The 23017-nt window shown below is 40.4% G+C and overlaps 5 protein-coding genes across 9 annotated transcripts in view; all 5 read right to left on the bottom strand.

The window, feature by feature from the left end:
* HOXB3 (homeobox B3) overlaps positions 1-10819 on the bottom strand; it is a 41973-nt gene extending 31154 nt beyond the window's left edge. Inside the window, exon 1 of one of the 3 annotated variants that reach the window (XM_040436867.1) lies at positions 10496-10819. The gene's annotated coding sequence lies outside the window, so the exon portion shown is untranslated. Of the gene's footprint in view, positions 1-17; positions 127-10495 lie in introns of those variants that run through there. The other 2 variants (XM_040436868.1, XM_040436869.1) reach the window with 2 other exon arrangements.
* HOXB5 (homeobox B5) lies at positions 842-2882 on the bottom strand. Its single transcript, XM_040436877.1, has 2 exons — positions 2307-2882; positions 842-1568 (listed from the first exon to the last, which is right to left on the bottom strand). Exons 1-2 carry the CDS (start codon positions 2833-2835, stop codon positions 1321-1323), a joined length of 777 nt encoding a protein of 258 aa, XP_040292811.1. The 5' UTR covers positions 2836-2882; the 3' UTR covers positions 842-1320.
* On the bottom strand, positions 3745-7050 carry HOXB6 (homeobox B6). The gene is made up of 2 exons (XM_040436882.1): positions 6262-7050; positions 3745-4870 (listed from the first exon to the last, which is right to left on the bottom strand). The coding sequence occupies exons 1-2, from the start codon at positions 6677-6679 to the stop codon at positions 4614-4616; spliced, it is 675 nt and encodes a 224-aa protein (XP_040292816.1). The 5' UTR covers positions 6680-7050; the 3' UTR covers positions 3745-4613.
* Positions 10820-12539: 1720 nt separating the features above from the next.
* Positions 12540-17696, bottom strand: HOXB7 (homeobox B7). Of its 2 annotated transcripts, XM_040436884.1 has the most exons (3): positions 17595-17696; positions 15715-15835; positions 12540-13337 (listed from the first exon to the last, which is right to left on the bottom strand). In XM_040436884.1, the coding sequence occupies exons 2-3, from the start codon at positions 15821-15823 to the stop codon at positions 13084-13086; spliced, it is 363 nt and encodes a 120-aa protein (XP_040292818.1). In that variant the 5' UTR covers positions 15824-15835; positions 17595-17696; the 3' UTR covers positions 12540-13083. The 2 variants fall into 2 exon arrangements, with proteins under 2 accessions (XP_040292818.1, XP_040292817.1); XM_040436883.1 differs by lacking the exon at positions 17595-17696 and having other exon boundaries at positions 15715-17579.
* A 787-nt stretch (positions 17697-18483) lies between these two features.
* HOXB8 (homeobox B8) lies at positions 18484-20867 on the bottom strand. Of its 2 annotated transcripts, none has more exons than XM_040436880.1 (2): positions 19162-20867; positions 18484-18819 (listed from the first exon to the last, which is right to left on the bottom strand). In XM_040436880.1, exons 1-2 carry the CDS (start codon positions 19580-19582, stop codon positions 18506-18508), a joined length of 735 nt encoding a protein of 244 aa, XP_040292814.1. In that variant the 5' UTR covers positions 19583-20867; the 3' UTR covers positions 18484-18505. The 2 variants fall into 2 exon arrangements, with proteins under 2 accessions (XP_040292814.1, XP_040292812.1); XM_040436878.1 differs by having other exon boundaries at positions 18484-18822.
* Positions 20868-23017: the final 2150 nt, after the last annotated feature.

Here is a 23017-nt window from a genome sequence, read left to right on the forward strand (position 1 = left end):
TCGGGGATAGATAAAACTTACTTTTTTGGTCGCCAGATCTTGCTTCCTGTGCACCGAGCACAATCCTGCAGTGTGTGTGTGTCATTCCCTGAAGCTTCTCCTCTGCTTCAATCCTCTCTGGCTGCGTCCCTCACAAGCCAGTTAAACTGTCACTTAACATTGTGGAGAATGTGAAATATATTGTACATTGTCAACTCCCTAAAACCATAAACCTAAGTTTATGGAGCTCACGTGACTTTTGAGAGCCAGTGAGGGGGTATCTGTCTGAGGTCTGGGCCATTTTTACGATCTAACTTCTAGATAAAACCGTACCCATTTGACATGTAAATGTCATACCTACTTTGCTGTAGTTTGCCTCTGCTAAAATAGCAATAGGGACAGGGATAGCCTGCCCTAAACTCCTCCAGAAGGCCTAGCAGAACTGGGGTAAGTGTTATCCTATATGACTTGATTTCTACTTGTTGTGACATAAACTTTGTGTTTCTGGGTGTGTGATCAGTGTTTCTGGGTGTGTGATCAGGGGGTGCCTCATCTTTTACTTGCTGGAGTGGAGTCAGAGTGTATAAGAAGTTTACAGAAACTTTTTAGAACTTTTCCAACATTGGGGAAATCGTTTGGATTGATCTTAAAATTAAATATTTGTTTTGTTCTATGTAAATATTTACCTAGAAGTATAAATTTAAGACTCATGACCTAGACATACAATGACCTCATAAAGCTGTGGCGTTCAATGAATACACAGGTAGATTAAGAAAAGCAAGGATCAGACTAGACACCTCTGACAAAGAGAGACAATTCTTGTTTTATTATTAATACAAATACATTAATGTATTGGCAAATCTCCAGGCAGACAGACAATACAGGTACCGCCAACAGACAAAACATGTCACTCACTCCCCCAACACTTCACAGGGGTGACACCTTGTCATAAGAGAACAATACAAACACAAAAAAAAACTATCAAGAACACGGAGCTGACACTGAAATAACACAATGCAAGAGGGTTTCTGACCTGGAAAAGAAAGAGACCTGTAAACCATTCAACATTGTTTTATTCTCATCATCATCATCAGTTATAAATAAGTTAGACCACTAAGGAGCTGGATGAACATGCCATGTAGTCCATACAAAGCAGCAGTAATTTTACAGTCACAAACATGGAACATCACAGCGACTGAGCGCACTGTACACAGCTAGAAATGATGAAAAGATGGGGGGATCCTGGGCAGGAGCCGCCATTGTCCTCCTGGAGGTGCCCAGCAAGTGCCACTAGAGGTGTCCCAGATGAGAGTGCAGTCCTGGCCTCCTCGCCCCTCACTGTCAGGGCTGGAAGGCGCTCCCTGCTGTGGCCAGGCTCATACTTTTCAGTTTATTATCCTTTTTCCATTTCATCCTCCGATTCTGGAACCAGATCTTGATCTGGCGCTCGGACAGACACAAGGCGTGTGCGATCTCTATGCGTCTCCTGCGGGTCAGGTATCTATTGAAATGGAACTCCTTCTCCAGCTCCAGGGTCTGGTAACGGGTGTAGGCTGTCCTTGCCCGCTTCCCATCCGGACCTGACACTTCTGCAGGGTGAGGAGAGCGGTTAGTACTTGGAGGAGCACCTGTGTGAACACCACCGACCCCCACAAAGCGGCTTCTCACCCTTCACCTCATTCACTGGTCAGATCTGCGGTTACCTTTATTCAGGTCTTCTCTGCCCCTCTTCCTACTGCTCCTATAAATTATGGAAAATTGACATTTTCCATACAATATCCCCAAAAATTCTTCCCTCTTATTCTTTCCCTACACAGTTCTGCCCTCACCTTTTCCTTGTTTTTTTTTCCAGAACCTGTTATCGCCACTGTCCCTATAAATTACAATCCACTCACTATTTTCTCTTATGGCCCCCAAAAAAATCTACAATAAAAACACACCTATAAATTGCACTTTATTTTTTTCTGTACTATAACCTGTAAAAAAATAAATAAAAAAAAGGCACTGTCTCTAATACCCACACAACCGCTGGTCTTTTCTCTATCACCCAGCAATGTGCCCTTCTCCTTACTGCCCTGGCACTGCCCTACACCCTTCCCTACTATTAGGAGTCGATGCTATATTTGGCCTAATTCAGATTATACGATGCACCTTTTTCTAGAATGTCATGCTGCGTTTTACAGCCCATACCTGTTCTACGAGACCTATCTGCACAGACTCCTAGGCTGGCTATGGGTACAGCATGCTGAAAGGGGCACCGAGCAGCTGGGTGAAGCCGGGCTCCCTCTTCTCCCGCCCGTGAAATTGAAAGTAAAAAGCAGCGGTACCGTGACTGATGTGCAGCTTCCTCATCCAGGGGAAGATCTGGGGAGCCTGTCCGTCTGCGGTGGTCGCTCCGGGGGGGCTGCTCTCCTGCTGTGCCCGGGAGGCTCTCGGGGCGGCTTCCTCCGGGTCTGAGGACGCGCTGGTCTCCTCCACCTCCGTGAAGTGGCCGCTGCCGGAGGTGGTTGGGTCAGGGGGGACCTGCTCGCTCTCCCCCCCGTGGCTCTGGGGCTCTGGGGAGGAAAGGGGGCAGCCAGAGGCGGCTCTGAACCTGCTTCCCTGGGCTGGGAAGCCTCCGCTGCTCTCCACATAGTGGTGGCTGCTGTCGGCGCCGCCGCTGCCGGTAGCGCTCCCCCGGCCGACGCTCAGGTCCATGCCATTGTAGTTGTAAGCACCGTAAGAGGTGGGATGCATGCTGCTTGCCTCCCTGTAAGAACCGTTCACATTGCTGCCGCCGGTGCCATAATTTAACACATGGTAGTCGGGGCCATTAGAATAGCGCCCTGAGAACGAGTTCACAAAGTAGGAACTCATTTGGGTGAATTTTGGAGGCTTGATTTGTGGATCACCCCGCGCCTCACGATTTATGATGTATTAATGAATTATAGCAATGCACTGTACTTCGTTTTTGCTATGTATGCGGCCAAATATGGGGGTGTGAGTGCGTTTGGAAATCACGTGCTTTTGTTGACCAGTCGTAAATTCTCACTGATGACCTCAAGAGGTAATTCATGCTCTATGGTTACAAATAATGACGATCTCAGAATCGTTAGGCCCGAGTCAATGTACAGCTTCCAAAAAAAAAAAAAAGTCGTCTGGGAAGCAGAGCTCTGCCTGTTGTCAGACCGCGACACCTACCGGACAGACGGGGTATTGCAGCGGGGTACACACCCAGAAAAATAACCCATTAATTGCCCTCCTTTTATTATTTTTTAGGTCTTAATAAAGACATTGCGTGTCTCCCTCGGAATATAATGTGGAAATTAGGGGTCACATATAACGTGATAGTCAGCCAGTTGTCTAGAGGCCACAATTGACTATCTATAATGATTTAAAAAATTCTGGATTATATGGAAAGAAGAAGAAGAAGAAGAAGAAAAAAAAGCATCAGAATGTAAAAAATAATAATAATAATAATAATGATCTGCTCCGATCTCGATGTGCATATAGAGATTTATAGGTCTATTGAAGCAACCCCCTATAACAATCGCCGAGATCCTGGACTTTTCCTCCAGTGTTACTGTATAAACTGGGGATTTGTGTAAAATAAGAAAAGATTCGATCGTGTGGACAGAGTATGACAAAGAGTTCAAGAACTATAATGCAGAACTGTCCTAGTATTAACAAAAAAAACAAAAAAAACCCACTAAAATATGATAGAAATGAATGAGATTCTTTAATAAATCATCCATGTATTAATAAAAGAAAGTAGACTTGTTTTTCTTCATAGAAACGACATGTTTTATTCCCAGCAGATCATCAGTTATTTGAATTCATAATGCTAAATATACAGAGAAAATAACCCACAAGTACTCATTGTCCACAACATTTAATCAGATACCCCAGACGAGCTGCCTAGCATTCAGAAGAAGGGGGGAATTGGATTAGAGGAGGCTGAGTTGCCGGAGCCTGAATTTCTCCATTCTCCATGATACTGTACCTCTCTCATTTTCATGTTGGGAAAGTGCAGGAACACAGCCAGGGATTTATAATGAGAACGGATGTTTGGTCAGTCGGAATTCCCAGGGGTGCTGCTCTACAAAATACAGACATAAGACTATTTGTGCTTGGAATATCGCATCACTGTGGTCAGATCTGATTCCATTCACTATTATTAGCTGGCAGAGATCCTTGTCATGGGCACGGTAGATCACTAGGCCAACCCCAACTACAAATATATAGAATATATATATAAAAAAATAAAAATAAAATAAAAAATAAAACAAGCACAAACACACTGAAAACTAATAATAATAATCATAAAAATAGACCATTTCACAATGACTTTCTAGGTAGCATTTTGAGTTTTCAGTGAACATGGAAATAATACACCAGACCAGACAACAAAATCAGTATATGCCAAATCGTGCATGGAACACCTGGACAGGACGCCCCTATGTAACTATATATACTGTATATATATATAATGACACTATCTGGGGCTGCAACCCGGTATTGATGACAGTCAGACATATAGGTAGTTATAATACAGATTGTTCTTTACCAGTCCTGTGTGCAATAATAATAATAATAATTTATTCAAGATACAAGGATTAGAGCGCCTGGAATGGCGCTGTGTGTGTGTGCGCCTTTTATTCTGCGGTTTTCTCTTCCTCCCCTGAGCTCTGCACAGAAGAGTTGAGCAATTTACTCTCCTTTTTCCACTTCATCCTTCTGTTCTGGAACCAGATCTTGATCTGTCGCTCAGTCAGGCACAAAGAGTGTGCGATTTCGATCCTGCGCCTTCTGGTTAGGTAACGGTTAAAGTGGAACTCCTTCTCTAGTTCTAGGGTCTGGTACCGTGTGTAGGTCTGTCGCCCTCTTCTCCCACTGGGCCCAAATACCGAACCTGAGAAAGAGAGAAAAAAAAGCCATGTATATATTAGAAGAAGAAAAACGCACGGTGTGTCTCTAGTTTATAGCTAGTTCTTGCTGTTTGCTGTGCAACAGATACAGTATATTGTCTACCATGGTGTATGTCTATGGGGGAAGGGGGGGGGGGGGCAGGTAGACTGTCCTGTCAAGGGTTAAGTAGATGTAAATAATTAAAGATAACAGTAATGACCATGAAGATATGATGATGATGATGATGATGGTGATTTGTATGATTGAACTATGTTAATGTATACATACTCAGACCCCCCCCCCCCCATGGAACAATTATATTCTATAACATACATGATGAACTATGTTAATATATAATATTCAGATTTTTTCCCTCTATGGAGTCAGTATATTATATAATATACATGATGCATTAATATAAAATATTCAGATTATATTTTTTCCTATGGAGCCAGTATATTATATGATATACATGATCAACAATGTTAATATACTATTCAGATTTTTCTTTCCTATGGAGGCAGTATATTATATATTATACATGATGAACTATGTTAATATATAGTATTCAGATAGTATACTATATAACATACAAAATAATATTCAGATTTATTTTTCTATATGAGCCAGTAAACTATATAATATACTATATGATGAATGTACATTATTATATATATATATATATATATATATATATATATATATATAGTTCTATGGTGTGAGTATATTATAAAGTATACATCATGCATATAGTAATGGGTAGAATCAGGTAATAAAGGGGGGGGGGGGGTGCCAATGATTGTGACTCCTAAGTTCTGTCTGTGAATCCCAATATCATCTGCTCTATGAAGGCTCAGATCCCTCTTTCCTTTGCTCCAACCAGTTAGAATAATAGATTCGAGCGTTTAAGTGATAATGAAATGTATTGATCGCCACAAGCTGTGTGCATTAATGGGTCCAGCACTTTCTATTCTGACTAATGGGCGGCAGGTCCAGCTCCACACAGAACACAGCAACCTAACGGGAGGAAATGTGCAATGCTCAAGTCTGGAGCTGGTCATAAGTCACTGAGCTAAAGGATCTTCTGGGAGTGCTTCATTACACTAAACTTTCATTAGGATACAAGTGCATGCCTTCAATGTTCATAATGTCTCCTCACAGCCTGCCTCTGTGGGAGAAAAAGGCAGGCAGGTAGGGCTGCTGGACTCTGTAGTGCTGGACACAGGTACCATGTGCTGTGAAGAAATGACAGGGGGTGATGCCATGGTGGGACAATGTGGGGGGGTTGTAGGAAAAGTTAGGAAGGGAGAAGTTGCTGTGCCTTTCAGCAGACATAGGAGCTGATTTCTGGCCGCCCCCTTACATGCTGTATATGGAGGAGAGGGGAGCACTTACTGTTGCAGGAGTTCATCCTCTGCATCCAGGGGTAGACTGGTGTGGAGCACTTGGAGTCCTCCGGCTCCTCATACAGTAGCTTGCTGTGCACACAGTCCGGTTTGCGCTGCTCCTGGCTGTAGTGAGAAGATGGCTCGTCCAGGGAGGACATGGCGCAGGAAGCCTCCTTGTCCCTGTAAAATCCAGCTGCGCCATAGTCACAGGCGCCCGTCCGGGTGTATGCGCCATTTGCCTGCTGGTGGTAATAGGAGGATGAGGCATAGCCCTTGTCCTGGACTCCAGAGGCCCCATAGCTGGCAGAATAGTGTCTTAAAGGATCCGCATAGCCTGAGGAATATAACGGGATCTGTCCTAGGAAGGGTTCCTGCCCACCAGGCAGAGTTACCGGGAAAGTGGAGTTGACAAAATAGGAACTCATTGGGAGGAGGCTGCAGTCCTTCCTGGCTTTATGATTTGTTGTGTTTTATAGTCCAAGTGGTTTAGCTATTAGTAGTTTATCGGAGATTGGGTTTTAGCTGAAGGGGGATGGCCGGGTGCCAGTGAGGGACAGAAGGAAATAGAAGCATATGATCACATACTGACCAATAGCGAGCGCCTGAGATTGCGAAATAGCACCCAAGAGGGGCTTCCATTGCACCAGGGACCCTAAGAGCTACCAGCAGCCTTCCCAGAGACTCGGCTCCAGCACATAGCTCCAGATGAAGGAAACTAGTCCTATATTGTGGGGGAGAAACTTCCCTACTATCTCAGTCCCTCCATCTCCAGGAACTAAGGCTGACTCCTTCTCCTTAACGTAAGAAGAGACAGAATATAATATAACACTATATATATATATATATATATATATATATATATATATATATATATAGTTACCCTGTGTATATGGTTACATAGTGATGGTGTACACTGCAGGACACAGGAGAGCACCGCTCCACAATCACATTCCCCCGCTGTATGGCAAGGTCTACATGTCTGAGCGTTTTTCATACGTATATCTATCTGTACGTGTAGTCCAGTGGTTGGGAAAACTGCAAGATGGTAGAAGAAACCAAACTACCTACAACTGTGCCTAAAAAGTTTAAAAATGTTTGATTGGATGTTATATTGGAGACCTGATAAAACACATCTGAAACATCCGTTTCTATCTGTCTATCTATCTATCTATCTATCTATCTATCTATCTATCTATATATCTATCTATCTATCTAATATCTATCAATCTATATATCAATCTATCTAATATCTATCTATCTATCTATCTATCTATCTATCTATCTATCTATCTATCTATCTAATATATATCTATCTCTATCATCACCTGCATCTATCAATCTGTCTATCAATTATCAATCTATCTATCTATCTCTATCATCATCTGCATCTATCAATCAATCAATCTATCTATCAATTATCAATCTATCTATCCATCTATCTGCTATCTGTCTGTCTATTATTATTATCTATCTATCACTCTATTCTATGTTATCTATATCTATCTATCTATCTATCTATCTATCTATCTATCTATCTATCTATCTATCTATCTATCTATCTATCTATCTAATCCATCCATCTAGCTATTTATCCACATATCTATCATCATAATCTATTAGCTATATTAATCTAAAATGGTAAAATTAATTATTGAATTGAGATTATTAATAATATATGCCATGAATAATTGATGTAATATATGCATTTATTTCTCATGTATTTCTAGTGTTTTCCTCTATAAATTATTGGCACATCATTTATAACGTTGTATTCCCCTTTCTGCTGTTACAGGGAGAAGACTGAGCGGTGATGTGCAGAGATATAATGAGGCTGCTGTGTACAGTGTAGCTGACCAGTCAGTGCTATGTACTACACAGCGAGGTAGTGAGTAAATACACATCTGTATGAAAGCATGACTACAATTCTTCACCGCATACATTGTGTGCCAGCAATTGTCAATGTATAAGCCGATACATTATCAGTTAATAAACGATCTGCTACACCAGTGATGTGTGTGGAGTTCAGTACATTACTAGGATTCAGCCATATTCAACACATTTCCAAATATCAAAGAGCAAAGAGGAGCGGAAATGCGAGCACATTTCCTGAGAATGCCCCCCTTATACCGGGGCTGAGGCGCAGATCAGGAGATTCTTCCAGGCAGATGAAGGGGGATCTCGGCGGGGGGCCGCACTTAAACTTATTGCTACCATAAAACAGGACTTTAGGAAGCAGAGAACCCAGAAACAGACGCCTGAAATCCTCTGTATCTGACTGTAGTCAACAGATCATCAACGTGCAAGACAAGAGCCAGAAAAAGGGTCAAAATAATGATCGCATAAGTACAGCTAGTATCCTATATCCTATAGTGCCTGTATCATGTAAATAAATTGCTGAAAAATAAATATATGTATCTTCTCACGTCTATCTATTATATATAATCTATTATCTATCTATCATTATCTTTTTGTTTTGATCATCTATTAATTTCATATATTTTTTTTAATTTATCTAATGCTATGTGATGGCTTTCAGTCTTAATGAAAAAATATTTTCTATCTATCTATCTATCTATCAATCTATCTATCTATCTACCTATCTACTATCTGCTATCTATCTATCTACTCCCCTGAAGTGGTTACAATAAAATTTAGCTATGCAGAGAATATATGTGAAATTAATAATCATTATTTGTTAATAATGATTATTCAATTTAATGTTACATTTAATTTCGGGGGAATATTTTTATTAATATAATATATAATATACACAGTAATAAATTATTATTATTATTATTATTAATAATAATAATAATAATAATAAAAAAAAATATTTATATTTTTCCGTTTGGATGTTTATTTCCCGACTCTTGTCCTGTCGTTCTCAATGTATTAAAATAGAATATTCAACAGCCTGGAAGTGCTACAGGTTTTTATATCTATAATACTCGCTAATTATATTATACACGTGAACATTACAACGATTTTAGCTTTAGCTAAAGAAAAGGAAACTGAAGATTAAAATTCTTTAATCCCCCACTACACTGCGGCTGACCGCACGACCAGACATTGCAGCAGTCTACCAGTAGATGGCAGCAGATCATGTTTTATGATTGAACTCTGAAACCCTTTCCCTTGTGCTCCAAGCATTGCAGAGGAACAGAACTGTGTGCCTGGAATACAGATCAGAACCCCAATCTTTACTGCAAATGAAGAGATTGGTTACAGTGAACTAAGAAAAACTAGAAAATATTTAATCAGGCGAAACAAGCAATGTACGAGAAGCATTTAGCTTTTTTTCCCCTAGTTTTCTTTTTTTATGATTAGATTTAAATAGTGAAGATATTTGACTTCATCATATTAATATTCCAATAGTCACCTGAGCGAGAATTGCTATATATATATATATATATATATATATATATATATATATATATATATATAAAAATAGAGATCTAGTTCTATCTGAAAATATCTAGTAAGTAATGCTAATGAAGAATAATTAGCTGCATCTACATCAAATTGACATTTCTTTAAGCAAACATATTCATATCCCGATATAATTATTTCCACACGATTATAATGCAGTTATATATTCGTTTGCTTATTTAACAAGATATCAAAATATCGGAATAAGAAAAATCCATCATGGTAACCTGCGCAATTGCTGATAACTCCTGTATTCAGATCACGTTACTGCATTTCTGCAAGATGGAGATCCAGACACACAACACAAACATGGACAAATATAGAACTCACATGCACATGTGTGGATGGATATATAGATAGATAAATAGATAGGTAGCATAGATAGAAGACATATGTATATATATATATATATATATATATATAGTTGCTGTGTATAATCTTATCATGCTAAAGATCACATGATATATATATATATATATATATATATATACCGTACATTTCGTAGATAGATAATAGATTTGAGATAGATATGTGTGTGTGTGTATATATATATATATATATATATATATAAATATATATATATATATATATATATATATATATATATAGTTCCTGTGTATAATCTTATCATGCTAGAGATCATGTGTAATATATATATATATATATATATATATATATATATATATTCACACCATACATTTGGTAGATAGATAGCATAGACTTATAGACACGTATAGCTATGCCTATCAGTCACCATGCAGCAGTGAGGTGTGCTGCCTCCTGCAGTGAGACATGTACAGAATGCTTCTTACCTTTGCAGGGCAGGTGCCGGTTATCTGGGGCCAGGATGAGCTCCGTCCATTCTCATGTCTGTCTTGTGATTGCTTTTAGATTTCTGTCATTTGTCTGCAAAATGGGGCAAGTTCCTGTGTGAGAAATGCAGCAGTGCTGTTCGGCTCCTTCCCTCTCCTCCTGCAGCCTCCTCCTTCTCTCTCTCCTTCTCTCTCTCCTCCATTCTCCTCTTGCCTTCTCCTCCATTGCCGTGGATGATGAGCTTCTACCCCTGACAAAGCACAGGACAGTAGAGAGGAGCCCTGGAGGAGACACTGATCCTACCCAAGGTGCGGTGGCCGAAAGACTGGTGCAATATAACCACATGGGAAATGATAAAAGTTCATGTTCACGGCTACAGGTCCACATGACCGGCCCTGGCCAATCCCAGGACCCAGCCACTCATAAACTTGTAGCACAAAGTTGTAAATTTTCATAAAACAACAAGGAATTTATTGCATTTCTTCATGACTGCTTTAAGTGCAGCCCTTTCTCCGCCGCCATCTTTTCCTCCAAAAGGAGAAGCTTGCACTTATTGGAGATGGAGGCATGGAGAGGAGGGTTCTGCACTTTTATTTCTGCACATGAGACAATGTGTGATGCAGAGCGCTGTGTTAGCTGATTTAGACCCACACCTACACTACATATGATTGCATGACACCTAACCTATGCTATTTATACTATACTAATGCTATACTGAGCCTTGTAGGTTGCTGTTTCGGTTAGAAATACAACTAATCATACCAAAAATCATGTAAAAATAATTATGATGGCCTATTCTGCACACACACAACATAAGACACCACACACACGTATAACACACACAAAACACACATACATACACACACACAACTAACACACAACACACATACATACATACATACATACACACACCACCCACACACACACATGTACAACACACACAAAACACACATACATATATATACACACACACACACACACACACATACAAACACCGCACACCTCTGTCTGGCATAATGGCATATTGTTTGCAGAAACCTGGCATACTGGGCTATTCTATCCATCGATCCCTCTAACATCATGTATGTATATTTTCCATTAGGCCGTTTGAATTTGCCTGTAATCTCTCTTTTATGAAAACAATGGTTCATGACCAGGTCTACAGAACAAATTTCTAAGGATCACATTACTATAAAAATTAATTACAGGTATGAAAAAAAAACAACCTTCAGGACTATTGTTGTACATGGACTGCGAGATCTGCCTGTCTGTCCGTCTATCTATCTAGATTTATTGAAATTTAACAAAAAAAAATTACTTTATGTGTACTGGAGATTATTCTTTGTTCTAAGAATAAAGCTAAAGAAAAACAAGAAACACAAATCCACTCAAACTCCCGATGTATATGTACTGTAGGCCTCAAACCTCCTATTTTAAGTTACATCCACCGTGTATAATTGCAGCGTGAAAAATAATATATCCATAAATTTAGTAATAATCGTTCTGGCACCTTTGTAGATTCGAATGCGATGAACTATGAAAGTATATGGCTGCTGTTAATATTACCAACAATATTAATAATAGCTAATAATAGTTAATAATACAAATAATAATCTAAAGTGTGTGTATAGCAAGGGATATATATATATATAATATAAATTTTATATATATATATATATATATATATATATATATATATAAAATCCCTGGCTGATGTTAATGCTATATATATATATATATATATATATATATATATATAAAATCGGCTATATATATAGCGTTACTCATTAACATCAGCCATATATCTCAATATATCTCATTAACATCAGCTATATATATATATATATATATATATAATATATATAATAGACAGAAATATATATATATATATATATATATATATATATATATATATAAAATCCCTGGCTGATGTTAATGGGTAATTTTATATATATATATATATATATATATATATATATATATATATATATAATCATGGTACTGAACAAAATTATTAAAGAAAATCAATACAGTTTCCAGCAATGTTTTTTTTATTTTTTGGAAATATGACAAGATCAGAGCATTTACAAACAAGGATAAAAATCACTGATTAAATTATAATAATACAGCACATATTTCTGCACATACACGTATACATGACGAGAATTGTCAGTTCTTCTGGTTCAAATATTAGACAACTATTTTATTTATTTCTTTTTTTACTAATCCACAACAAATGTGGGACTATCAACCACAGGACGTCATCATTATAATGGGATAAAACAACGCACAGTCCTACACAAACAATTGGGATCTCCTATCACAGGTCGATCCGAGGAGCTAAGCACAGTCACAATGGTTGGATTTTCTTAAGGGTCTTTCTTCTCTGTTCTGGTGTCTTGAGAACTTTGTACGACCTGTGAAGTTTACTAAATGGAGTCACATCAAAATGAATCTACTCTGTCACCACATTGGGGGGTTTGTAGGTAGCTAACCCTATAGTATAAAAGGGATCTAGGTAGTATGACAGGATCCAGGAAAGCCAGTGGATCTTGTAGAGGGGACACCAGTCTTTTCAGGGGTCTGGTCACTCCTCTTCCTCTTCCTCAGTCTCAGGCTTTTCCTGGCTGTTTGAGGAAGGGCTGGAAGCCTTGTTCTCCTTTTTCCATTTCATCCTGCGGTTCTGGAACCAGATTTTTATCTGTCGTTCAGTCAGACACAAGGCATGTGCGATCTCTATGCGCCTCCGTCGGGTCAGGTAGCGATTGTAATGGAACTCCTTCTCCAGCTCCAGGGTCTGGTACCTGGTGTAGGTCTGGCGGCCTCTCTTTCTGTCGGTGCCTGCAACATTACAAAGGGTCATGAATTAAATTGTGGACCATAGAACTACTGTGTAAAGCTAGGGAGGTAAGGCATGGGAAGGATACTCCTGTATGACACCTGCCCCTATCTATGCCCTTCTTGAAGTTCTGCAGCAGATTCTGTCCACCATTGCCAGGCTCAGCAGTACCAGTACTTCACTGCCTGTTATACAAGCCCCCACAGGTATGGTAGAAGAAAGCTCAGATTTGTCAGATAATTGTATGGGGTTCAGGAATGGAGTCCTGTGGGGCACTACGGGCCAGGATGAATCGGATCGGTAAGTCTGTGGGGGAGCAGGAATCAGATACCTTCTTCTGTGCAGGGGACTGAGAGAATAATTAATAAATAGATAGGTATTTGTATAAGACTCTATGGGGGGCTGCAGTAATCAGATATGCTCTCCAGTGGGGGGCCTATAGACCATTAGTAAGATGATATTTAATTCTGTAGGGTTTCTGGAGACAATCAGCTTTTAGATATCAGTTAGGTTGAGTTCACACATCACTTATTTGGTCTGTTATTTCCATCAGTTATTTTGAGCCAGTAGTGAAGCCTCTCAGATAAAAGGTATAATGGAAAGACTTCCTTCTGTTCTTCTGTTGGCCGGCGCCTGGTTTGGACTCACAATAACTGACCAAATAACTGAAGTGTGAACTCAGCCTTAAGGGGAAAGAGCCAGGAACATAGGACTTGTCTCGGCACATCACAATGCACATCCACAGGACATATGTTGATATGGAGCACACGCCTGTGGTCAGATTATATCCACTGTGAGGAATTGCTGGAGTAATATTTGGTCAGCTTTTCTGGAAGATGAAAGGCCAATGGGGGGATTACCCCTGTTCCTAATCCCCATTACACTACACCCAGAAACTCTGCTATCAGGTGTTCTGGAAATGCATCAAGATCCTACCCGGATAGCTAACATCAGTCTATGTGACACAAAGAAAGTTATTCCTTTACTTCTGGTCACACAATGGCTGTCAATATAATCCATACATCAGCAGTGTACTCAGCCTGCGTACTTCTGAATACGCTCCTCCACAAAGTACATCTCTAGCAATGAAACCTGTGCTTATAAAAATAATAGTCACACTGATGTCATAGAGAAAAGCTAGAACACAGGACAAACTGCTGCAATTCACATTGTGCGGAAAAGTTCCAGTCCTGGCATCTGCTGTAATTATTGCTGAGGTACAGAAGTACATATAGACATTGCTCTGTGAGAGGTAGAGCATGGAAGGATGGTATTATGTAGATAGATAGAAAGATAGATAGATAGATAGATAGATAGATGCATAGATAGATAGATGGATAAACTGAGGATAGATAGATTGAAAAAGAAACCTAAAAACCCACCTCTTCAGACAAGCCTACAACCCGTGACCCTGCTGCCTCTATACCTCCATGACCAGCTTCACCCTCACCTACTGTGTCCTTCTCCCATACCATGTAGATTGTAAGCCCTCAGGGCCAGGGCCCTCTCTCCTTCTGTACCAGTCTGTAACTCGTCTTGTTTATGCTTAGTGCAATTTTCTGCATTATGTATGTATGCCCCTTTTCATATGTACAGCGCTATGGAATGAATGGCGCTTTAATAATAATAAATAATAATAATAATAAGATACATAGCTAGATAGATAATAGATAGATAGATAGATAGATACATGGATAGATATATAAATAAATAAGACAGATAGATACATGGATAGATAGATAGATAGATAGATAGATAGATAGATAGATAGATAGATAGATAGATAGACAGACAGATCGTTGCATGGATAGATAGATGATATATAGATAGATAGATTGACAGATCATAGATAAATAGATAGATAGATAGATAGATAGATAGATAGAACACTATATGAAGACTTTTTCCAAAAACTCAGTCAGAAAGACAGATAATGAATCATTATACGGAATAAACCTGCCCCGTATTTCAGGAGAACGCATCTATTTCCCTTTTGTCAGCCACTTATTGCAGATTGCGGAGCTGCCAGCCCCCAGTAAATCCAGGGCATCCTGCCTCGTGGATCATCCCTGCTCCTATTTGCATAGCTCCTTAGCTGGGATTTTATGGCGCAGGCTTGTTTAGCTTGTAAACTTCCCCAATTCCACTAAACACCCGATGCCTCTAAATCTCCTGCCTGAGCTAGAAGCCGGCCAGTATGAACACGCTCCTATAGGTGCTGTAGGGAGGCAGCAGTCCAGTATGAACACGCTCTTCTAGGTGCTGTAGGGGAGGCAGCAGTCCAGTCTGAACGCCATTGATGAGCTGGGATTAATCCCAGGCGCCATGTAATCATCTCTCCATCCCAGAGGTGCCCTCCCTCCCCCCTTTCCTTCTTACCTGTGCTCCTCATCCAGGGGTAGATTCGGAAGTTGCTCTCGTGGCTGAGGTCAGAGTCCCTCTGCTCGCTCTTTGTGCAGTTCTGCTTGGAGGAGTCACCGGAGCACATCAGAGAAAGGTTCTGCTCAAACGGAGAGCAGTGCATGTTAAAGGAGGCCGCCTCCAGCCCGTAGCCGGAGGGAGGGTACATGGCGGGGCTCTGGGGGTGCAAGCTGCTCCCATTGCTGTAGATCCCGGCCATGGATCCGGGGAAGGACGCCCCGCTCCCCGAGCCATAGCCCGGCCGCTGGCTATTGGAAGCAAAGGCGCACGAAGTTTGCTCCGGGAAGACTCCGGATGGGAAGACAGAAGTTGCAGTTGGATATTTGGAGAATAAAGCATTGGCATAATACAATGAACTCATAATTTGGCCGGATGATTTGTAGGCCGGGACGTTTTAGTGTCGGTTTTACGAGGTACCGTGATATATTACAGAATTAGAGTCCAGATTTACACCAAAAAGGACCCCCTTTTTCCTCCCTGACCATGTGACTGCAGGACACGTGATTTCCCAGCGCCCAATCCAGGCCATGCATCCCACAGCTCTCATAATGTGGAAAAAAAAATGTAGTAGTGCTGGATTTATAAAATATGATAAATATTTGATGCAGCCTGAGATCTATGGTAGAAAGTGCAATAGCGATGGAGTCGATAAGTAAGCGGTAATCTGCTGCAGTTCTACATGAAACCCACTGCTCAGGCACAAAAAACTCCAGCCTATTTATTCCTCTATTGATTTTGCTGTGAGGCTGCCGTCTGCGCGCTGTGAGATCTCGCTATCTGTGCCATAGTTATTAATGGATCCTGCCTAATGCTGCTCAGCCTTGGGCCGGTGGAGAAACCGCAAAGAGACCGCAGCATCCAGGCAAGGAAGGCTTGTGCCTCTCATGGCTTCGTCTAGCTGGGATGATCGCAGAGGCGTCCTAGTCCTGTGCCTGCTCCAGAGCACATTTCCAGGCTGAGGATCCCGACCCACTACTATTGTACTGAGCCATTGCTGTATCCATAGTGAAGACCTTGGACAAGTATATAGTATATACTGCTCTGCCTCTTTAGTCACTGAACCAGAGAGGTTACAGTTTCTCTGTATGTATGCTCCTCATAGTCCTGGAACTTATTGTGATCAATAACATCCCACCTACAAAAATGGTCCTCTTGTTCTGATCCACTAGCAAAACCCTTGGAAAAGGTCTGATCTGTCTTGTTATGATAGTTACATTTGATCCAGAGGGGGGTCACCACCATACTTATATCTATAATGATAAACATGTGCAAGAAACGTGTGCTGATCTGTATTTAACCACTCATGTACCACCATGGCCTTCAATGTAATACAATGTACTTTCCCAAAAGGAATATCCATCTTTACTTCACTAGATCTGGCATCTATACTGGTGGACATGACAAAGTAGGACATGGCAAAGTAAGTTGTGCTGATCTGTCTTCTATAACAGCTACATACATTATCCCTACCTCCCTTCCCATAGCAGATTATACTTCTATCTTGTACAATAGACATTTATTAGCCTACGAGCACAATTAACTAAAAGCAAAGGTTGAGATCCCTCTACCTAAAGACATCATCAGGAATAACATCTTTATATTAGTCATATATTTACATTATGCAACCATGCACATACTGAATCAAATTACCATCCTCAGGTATGATGTAAAATGCCTACATATAACCGATAGCAAGACAGGTTGGGGGATAAATGGAAAGACATATGAGGATAGATAGATAGATAGATAGATAGATAGATAGATAGATAGATAGATAATAATAGATAGCTAGACAGGCACAGACATAATCTAAAGGTCTAGACAGGAAATTAGCGTACCTGAACCCCTCATCTAGGATCCATGACTCTCTCTTCAGTTGATCAGATCCCTGCAAGCATCTTCATCCAAGCCCCTAACCCCACACACACAGCCCCAATCAGTGCTCTCATATATTACATTCTCTCTGGAGTAACACAGAAGACTTTTTATTTCTCTTTTTCACCCCAAGTGGAGGAAGTGAAGCATCAAAACTCACTGATGTCACAATCCCTCTTGTAAACTTTATTGTAACTCCTTCTTCCGCCTCTTCCATGTTTAGACAATAGGACAAAGTGTGCAGAACCATCAAATCGAGAATTATCCCCATACCCCCAATAAAAGGAATTCACGTATACAGTATACAGTCTGTTCACAGTAACCCTAAAATCACAAGTGGCTTTTCACTGGGCGCATGCTAACTACAGCCTGGCACACACTGAGAATGCGGGGTGCCAGGGACAACAAGAGGGGGATCTAGCAGTGTGTTAGAGGGGGGCGGGGGACTACAGCTGAATTAGGCAGTTTCATGTTGTTGGTCTGTTTTTTTTTATAGATATAGGTAAAGAAAATACAGTTAACCACATAGAGAAATAGTGCACACAAAACTTCTAGAGCAAACCTCCCCCCACCCCAAAAAAAACAACCCCCAAATGATCATCCACAAAAGCTATTGCGTTATACACAAACACTACAAAGTCAGTGGCTTCCCCCTCAAGAAGGTGGGAATACGGTGGTAGTTTTTCCTTGTCTTATGGGGGCTCTGGTAAGGTTTTAAGTTGGAAGAGAGGGGATTACAGCTACAGCAACATTGTGCCCCCTCCTGTATCTTTCCAGGAACACAGGGCGAGGATTGGGGATAATTGGAGAGTGCCTGATTCTTTCCAGGAACATAGGACGAGGACTGAAGAGAGCGCCTGCTAACATGTCCAACCTAGTCCAGGCTTTTCTCGTCCTTCTGTCCATCCAGTGCCTCCTCAGTGTCTTGTTGTGACCTCTCCATTTTCTGTTTCTCCAGTTCCTCTTGCTCACATTTGCTGCTGGGGAACTTATCTTTGTTGTTCTCCTTTTTCCATTTCATCCTCCTGTTCTGGAACCAGATTTTAACCTGTCTTTCAGTAAGTCCCAGAGCATGAGAAACCTCAATCCTCCGTTTGCGAGTCAGGTAGGGGTTGAAGAGAAATTCTTTCTCCAGCTCCAAGGTCTGGTAGCGGCTGTAGGTCTGTCTACCTCTCCTGCGTCCAGCGGCTGCTGGAGATGACAAAGGGTCAAGAATCAGGGGTTGGAAATATGACCGGGACACACACCACGTACAAAGCAGAAAAAAAAGACAGTATATAGTACACATATAAAATGAATAAACAATAAATAAGAGTACACATATCAAATAAATAAACAAATAAAAATAAATAAAGACAAGGCATGCTTCAAAGGGCTGAGGAAGGAGGGTGTAAATAGTCTGGGAAGTGTCCAGCAGTAAAACACAAACCTCCATCCGGGCAATTAAACTATAAAGCAATTCACAAGTGCACAAGTTACCCCCCACCATAAAACAGGGTCACTTTACGGTGGTGTTCTACTATGGCTCACCTTGTGGTCTCATCCATGGAAAGAGCTGTGTGGGTGAAGGACTCTGTTCAGAGCTCTCTGCCTCTTCCCCCAGGCCGGCTGAAGCCAACTTGCAGTCGGTGTACTGCACAAGATCCGAGTCCTGGCTGCTGAACAGGCTCTGCCTTTGCAAAGGGTCGTATCCATAGAAGCTGCTAGGGTCTCCATGACAGGTCACAGCACAAGGATTCTGCTGGTAAGGGGGCGAGGACAAGGAGGACGTTCCATGGTAAAATTCCTGAATTTGGCTAGGGTGCTGAAAGGTGCCCCCAGCGCTGGGTCCATACACCACGGTGGGTCTGCCACCTAGATCCTGTGCAAAGCCACAATCATAGTAATTGGGGCGCAAAGATTCCCCTGTTTTGTATTTGGAGAAGAGTGAATTGACAAAATAGGAGCTCATTTTAATGATTTCTTTTTTACAGACTGAAGAAGAAGAAGAAGAAAAAAAAAAGAAGTAGTAGTGGTAGTAGTAGTAGTAGTGGTAGTAGTAGAAGAAGAAGCAAAAAAGATCCTGGCCGGTTGTGTCTGTGATTTCCAGGAAAGATACAATCAAAAGTCTATGCCTGGATGAGATTGCATCCCTTGTTTTTTATCATAATAAAAAAAAAATAGCACTTAAGACTTGTCGCTTTACATTTCCAGGAAGGGATTGCCAGTTCATAAACAGTTTCTGTGATTTACTTCGCAGCAAATGACTTGTTTCATATTTTGCAGCGTCTTTTCACGAACATTTGCATCTATTAGACGCGCCTCCTCCTATTGGCTTCTAGCGCTCCACCAGGACTGCGCGCAGGATTGGAGGGGGAGAGGTGGAGAGACACCACAATATACCGATTAAATATGTTTAACTACCTCCACTAATGACATATCCATCTCCCCCCATCGCATACCTAGCCCACCCCAAAGATTGATTTTTGGGGAGTGCAGAAAATTAAAGAAAGGGACATTTAGTCGTTAATTTGGAACATTTTAACGAGGCAGTTTTAGCCTTTTGAAATGTCAGGGTCGCTTTAGAAATCTGTAAAAGTACACGATTTAATTGCTACGAGTTTTTACTGGGTCCAATAAATGTAATTGGTATTTTAATACAAGTTATCAAATCATACAGTTTCTCAGGCTAAACATATTTTAAAACAAACGAGCCAGTCATATTTAACATTTTAATGATCAATGTCCCCTATTATTGATAAAGGTGCAGACCCCCCCCCCCCCCCTTCCCCTTATAGGAAAAAAAAGGGGGTCTGTAAAGTGTTTAGTAAACTATAAAAGGCTGTAAAGCCAAGATGGGGAGGTTGTTTATGCCGCAGAATATAAAACGCGTTAGCAGTTTACGAGGCTTCTCCATTACAGCGATAAAATAGCAGATTCGATTGGAACCCTGCACATTATTATAGCAAGATGCTGCGAGTGTCAATACTGAATTAAAATCATCATCGTCTCCACAATAACACTTTCTCTCTTTTTGTGACTGTGTTTTTCTCCTTTTTTTCTTCTCCCCTCCAGGCAGCTACTTATTATTACACAGACCAGGCAGGAGAACAGGGCATGGATGGCCCCAAACATTGGCCTCTGTCCCTGCTGGTGTCTTATGTGTCCCCATCCTGCCTGCACACAGTAATAATCCCCTTATCTCACAGCTCAGATAAAATACACAGGTCCAGCTCATAAAAAGCCTTCAAAAGAGGGGCCCCTTTATTACAGAGCACTGCTCTGCTGTGGATGTAGGCGCCTTGTCCTTTCACCTTAGATAATGCAGGGAATCCCTGGAGTTCTTGTGTCATTTATTGGATAGGACATGGGAGCCTGTCTTATGCTCTCATGTCTATATCTATCTTTTTGTCTGCCTGCTGTCTGTCTATCTATCTATCTATCTATCTATCTATCTATCTATCTATCTATCTATCTATCTATCCATCTATCTACTAGCTATCCAGTATATATTATCTATCTATCTATCTATCTATCTATCTATCTATCTATCTATCTATCTATCTATCTATCTATCTATCTATCTATCTATCTATCTATCTATCTACTAGCTATCCAGTATATAGTATCTATCTATCTATCTATCTATCTATCTATCTATCTATCTATAATTTATCTACATCGCCCATATAAATAACTATTGTTATGTGATGCATTTCGAGTCTTGAAATGCAAAATGATGTAGTCATCAGACGTAATTCACAATAACATACAACACATACCTGAGACCTACCTTCCCTCAGAGGCCTAAAGTGTATATACCTGTTAAATATAAATGACTACATTGGGACACATTAGCAAGCAATAGAAATATATCTTTTCCTGAGAGCGCTTTAGACTGTGATGTGATTTGGATATCAGGCAAATGTGGCATTTAAATAGAGACTGGTAAATAATATTTATGGAAGACTGTTGTTAAACAGCTGACATATATTTATATTTTTATCTGTATTTACTGGGGTTAGATCTCAGGAAATTCACGCAAAAGTGTAGAATGAGTCCACATTTAGTAGACACCAGACATGATTCCCTTTTCCCAATCTTCTCTGACACTGGACAATCAATGGATCAATTTTTATATAGTGTTATGCTTTTTCTGTACATTAGACAGATATATTTTATGGGTGTCTTATAAAATGAAAAGCAAACACAGAGGATATAAAAAAGCAGAAACTTGAAAATGTCTAATCATAAAAAGAAACTCATCCATTCCTCCCCTCTGTCAAACACTCTGTCAAATGTATGTGTGTGTTTTGTGTGTGTTGTACGTGTATGTGGTATACACGTACAACACACACAAAACACACATACATACACACACACACACACACCTAATACACAACACACATACATACATACACACACACACACACACACACACACACACACACACACACACACACCACACACACATTACACATACCTACAGACATATTTACCCCTATACATATACATATATAATTCCACAACACACAGACATCACACATATAAACAACATACATACAGACACACATACATAGAAAACACACAACACACATAGACACATATACATAAGCAACACACAGGTATTTACATACACACACACACGTGCACATCACACATGACACAAACAACCACATACATACACAAACACACACACACACACACACATAGACAGACACACACACACAGACAGACAGACAGTCAGACACACACACACACACACACACACACACATAGACAGACAGACAGACACACACACACACAGACAGACACACACACACACACACACACACATAGACAGACAGACACACACACACACACACAGACAGACAGACACACACACACACACATAGACACTACAACTACTAGAGGGATAACGGTGCAGAGATGCTCTGGAGTACTTTGTGCTTTAAATTAATTGGATTCTACCATTAAATAAAGGAATATGGCGGAATAAGCCCCCATAGATTTGGAGGTTATGGTAACATTACCGTACAATGGGCACATAGAAGCCATGCTCTTTCGTTTAATGTTCAGCATTCTCCTACATAATCATGCTAATTATACTCTGGTACAGATTATGCGTCTGAATGTCATATTTATCTTATGTGATTACAACTTGATGAAATACTCTGGTGATCCAGCACCCACTTTCCCTTACAGGAGGGATCCAGAAATGACCAGTAAAATATCTGTCAACACAAAGTCCTATTATCTCATAACACTCAATATAATTAAAGTGTATTTGGATATCACTGTGCGATCTGCAGGGAGGAATATCTCCAAAACGGCATCCTAGCAATCCTTAGTATACTAATCTTCCCCCTGTGCTATTGTTCACTAATTTACTGATTGTTAAAACGTT

This window comes from Bufo bufo, chromosome 6, assembly GCF_905171765.1.
Source record: "Bufo bufo chromosome 6, aBufBuf1.1, whole genome shotgun sequence".
Lineage (NCBI taxonomy): Eukaryota > Metazoa > Chordata > Amphibia > Anura > Bufonidae > Bufo > Bufo bufo.

Bases quoted from the DNA above. Each gene is read 5' to 3' on its own strand.
- HOXB5 (XM_040436877.1), bottom strand. From the start codon at position 2,835: ATGAGTTCCTACTTTGTGAACTCGTTCTCAGGGCGCTATTCTAATGGC. The intron at 1,569-2,306 runs GTACCGCTGCTT...CTCACCCTGCAG, and splicing joins GAAGCTGCACATCAGTCACG to AAGTGTCAGGTCCGGATGGG.
- HOXB6 (XM_040436882.1), bottom strand. From the start codon at position 6,679: ATGAGTTCCTATTTTGTCAACTCCACTTTCCCGGTAACTCTGCCTGGT. The intron at 4,871-6,261 runs GTAAGTGCTCCC...TCTCTTTCTCAG, and splicing joins GAGGATGAACTCCTGCAACA to GTTCGGTATTTGGGCCCAGT.
- HOXB7 (XM_040436883.1), bottom strand. From the start codon at position 16,117: ATGAGTTCATTGTATTATGCCAATGCTTTATTCTCCAAATATCCAACT. The intron at 13,338-15,714 runs GTAAGAAGGAAA...GTAATGTTGCAG, and splicing joins CCCCTGGATGAGGAGCACAG to GCACCGACAGAAAGAGAGGC.
- HOXB8 (XM_040436878.1), bottom strand. From the start codon at position 19,582: ATGAGCTCCTATTTTGTCAATTCACTCTTCTCCAAATACAAAACAGGG. The intron at 18,823-19,161 runs GTGAGCCATAGT...TGTCATCTCCAG, and splicing joins TCCATGGATGAGACCACAAG to CAGCCGCTGGACGCAGGAGA.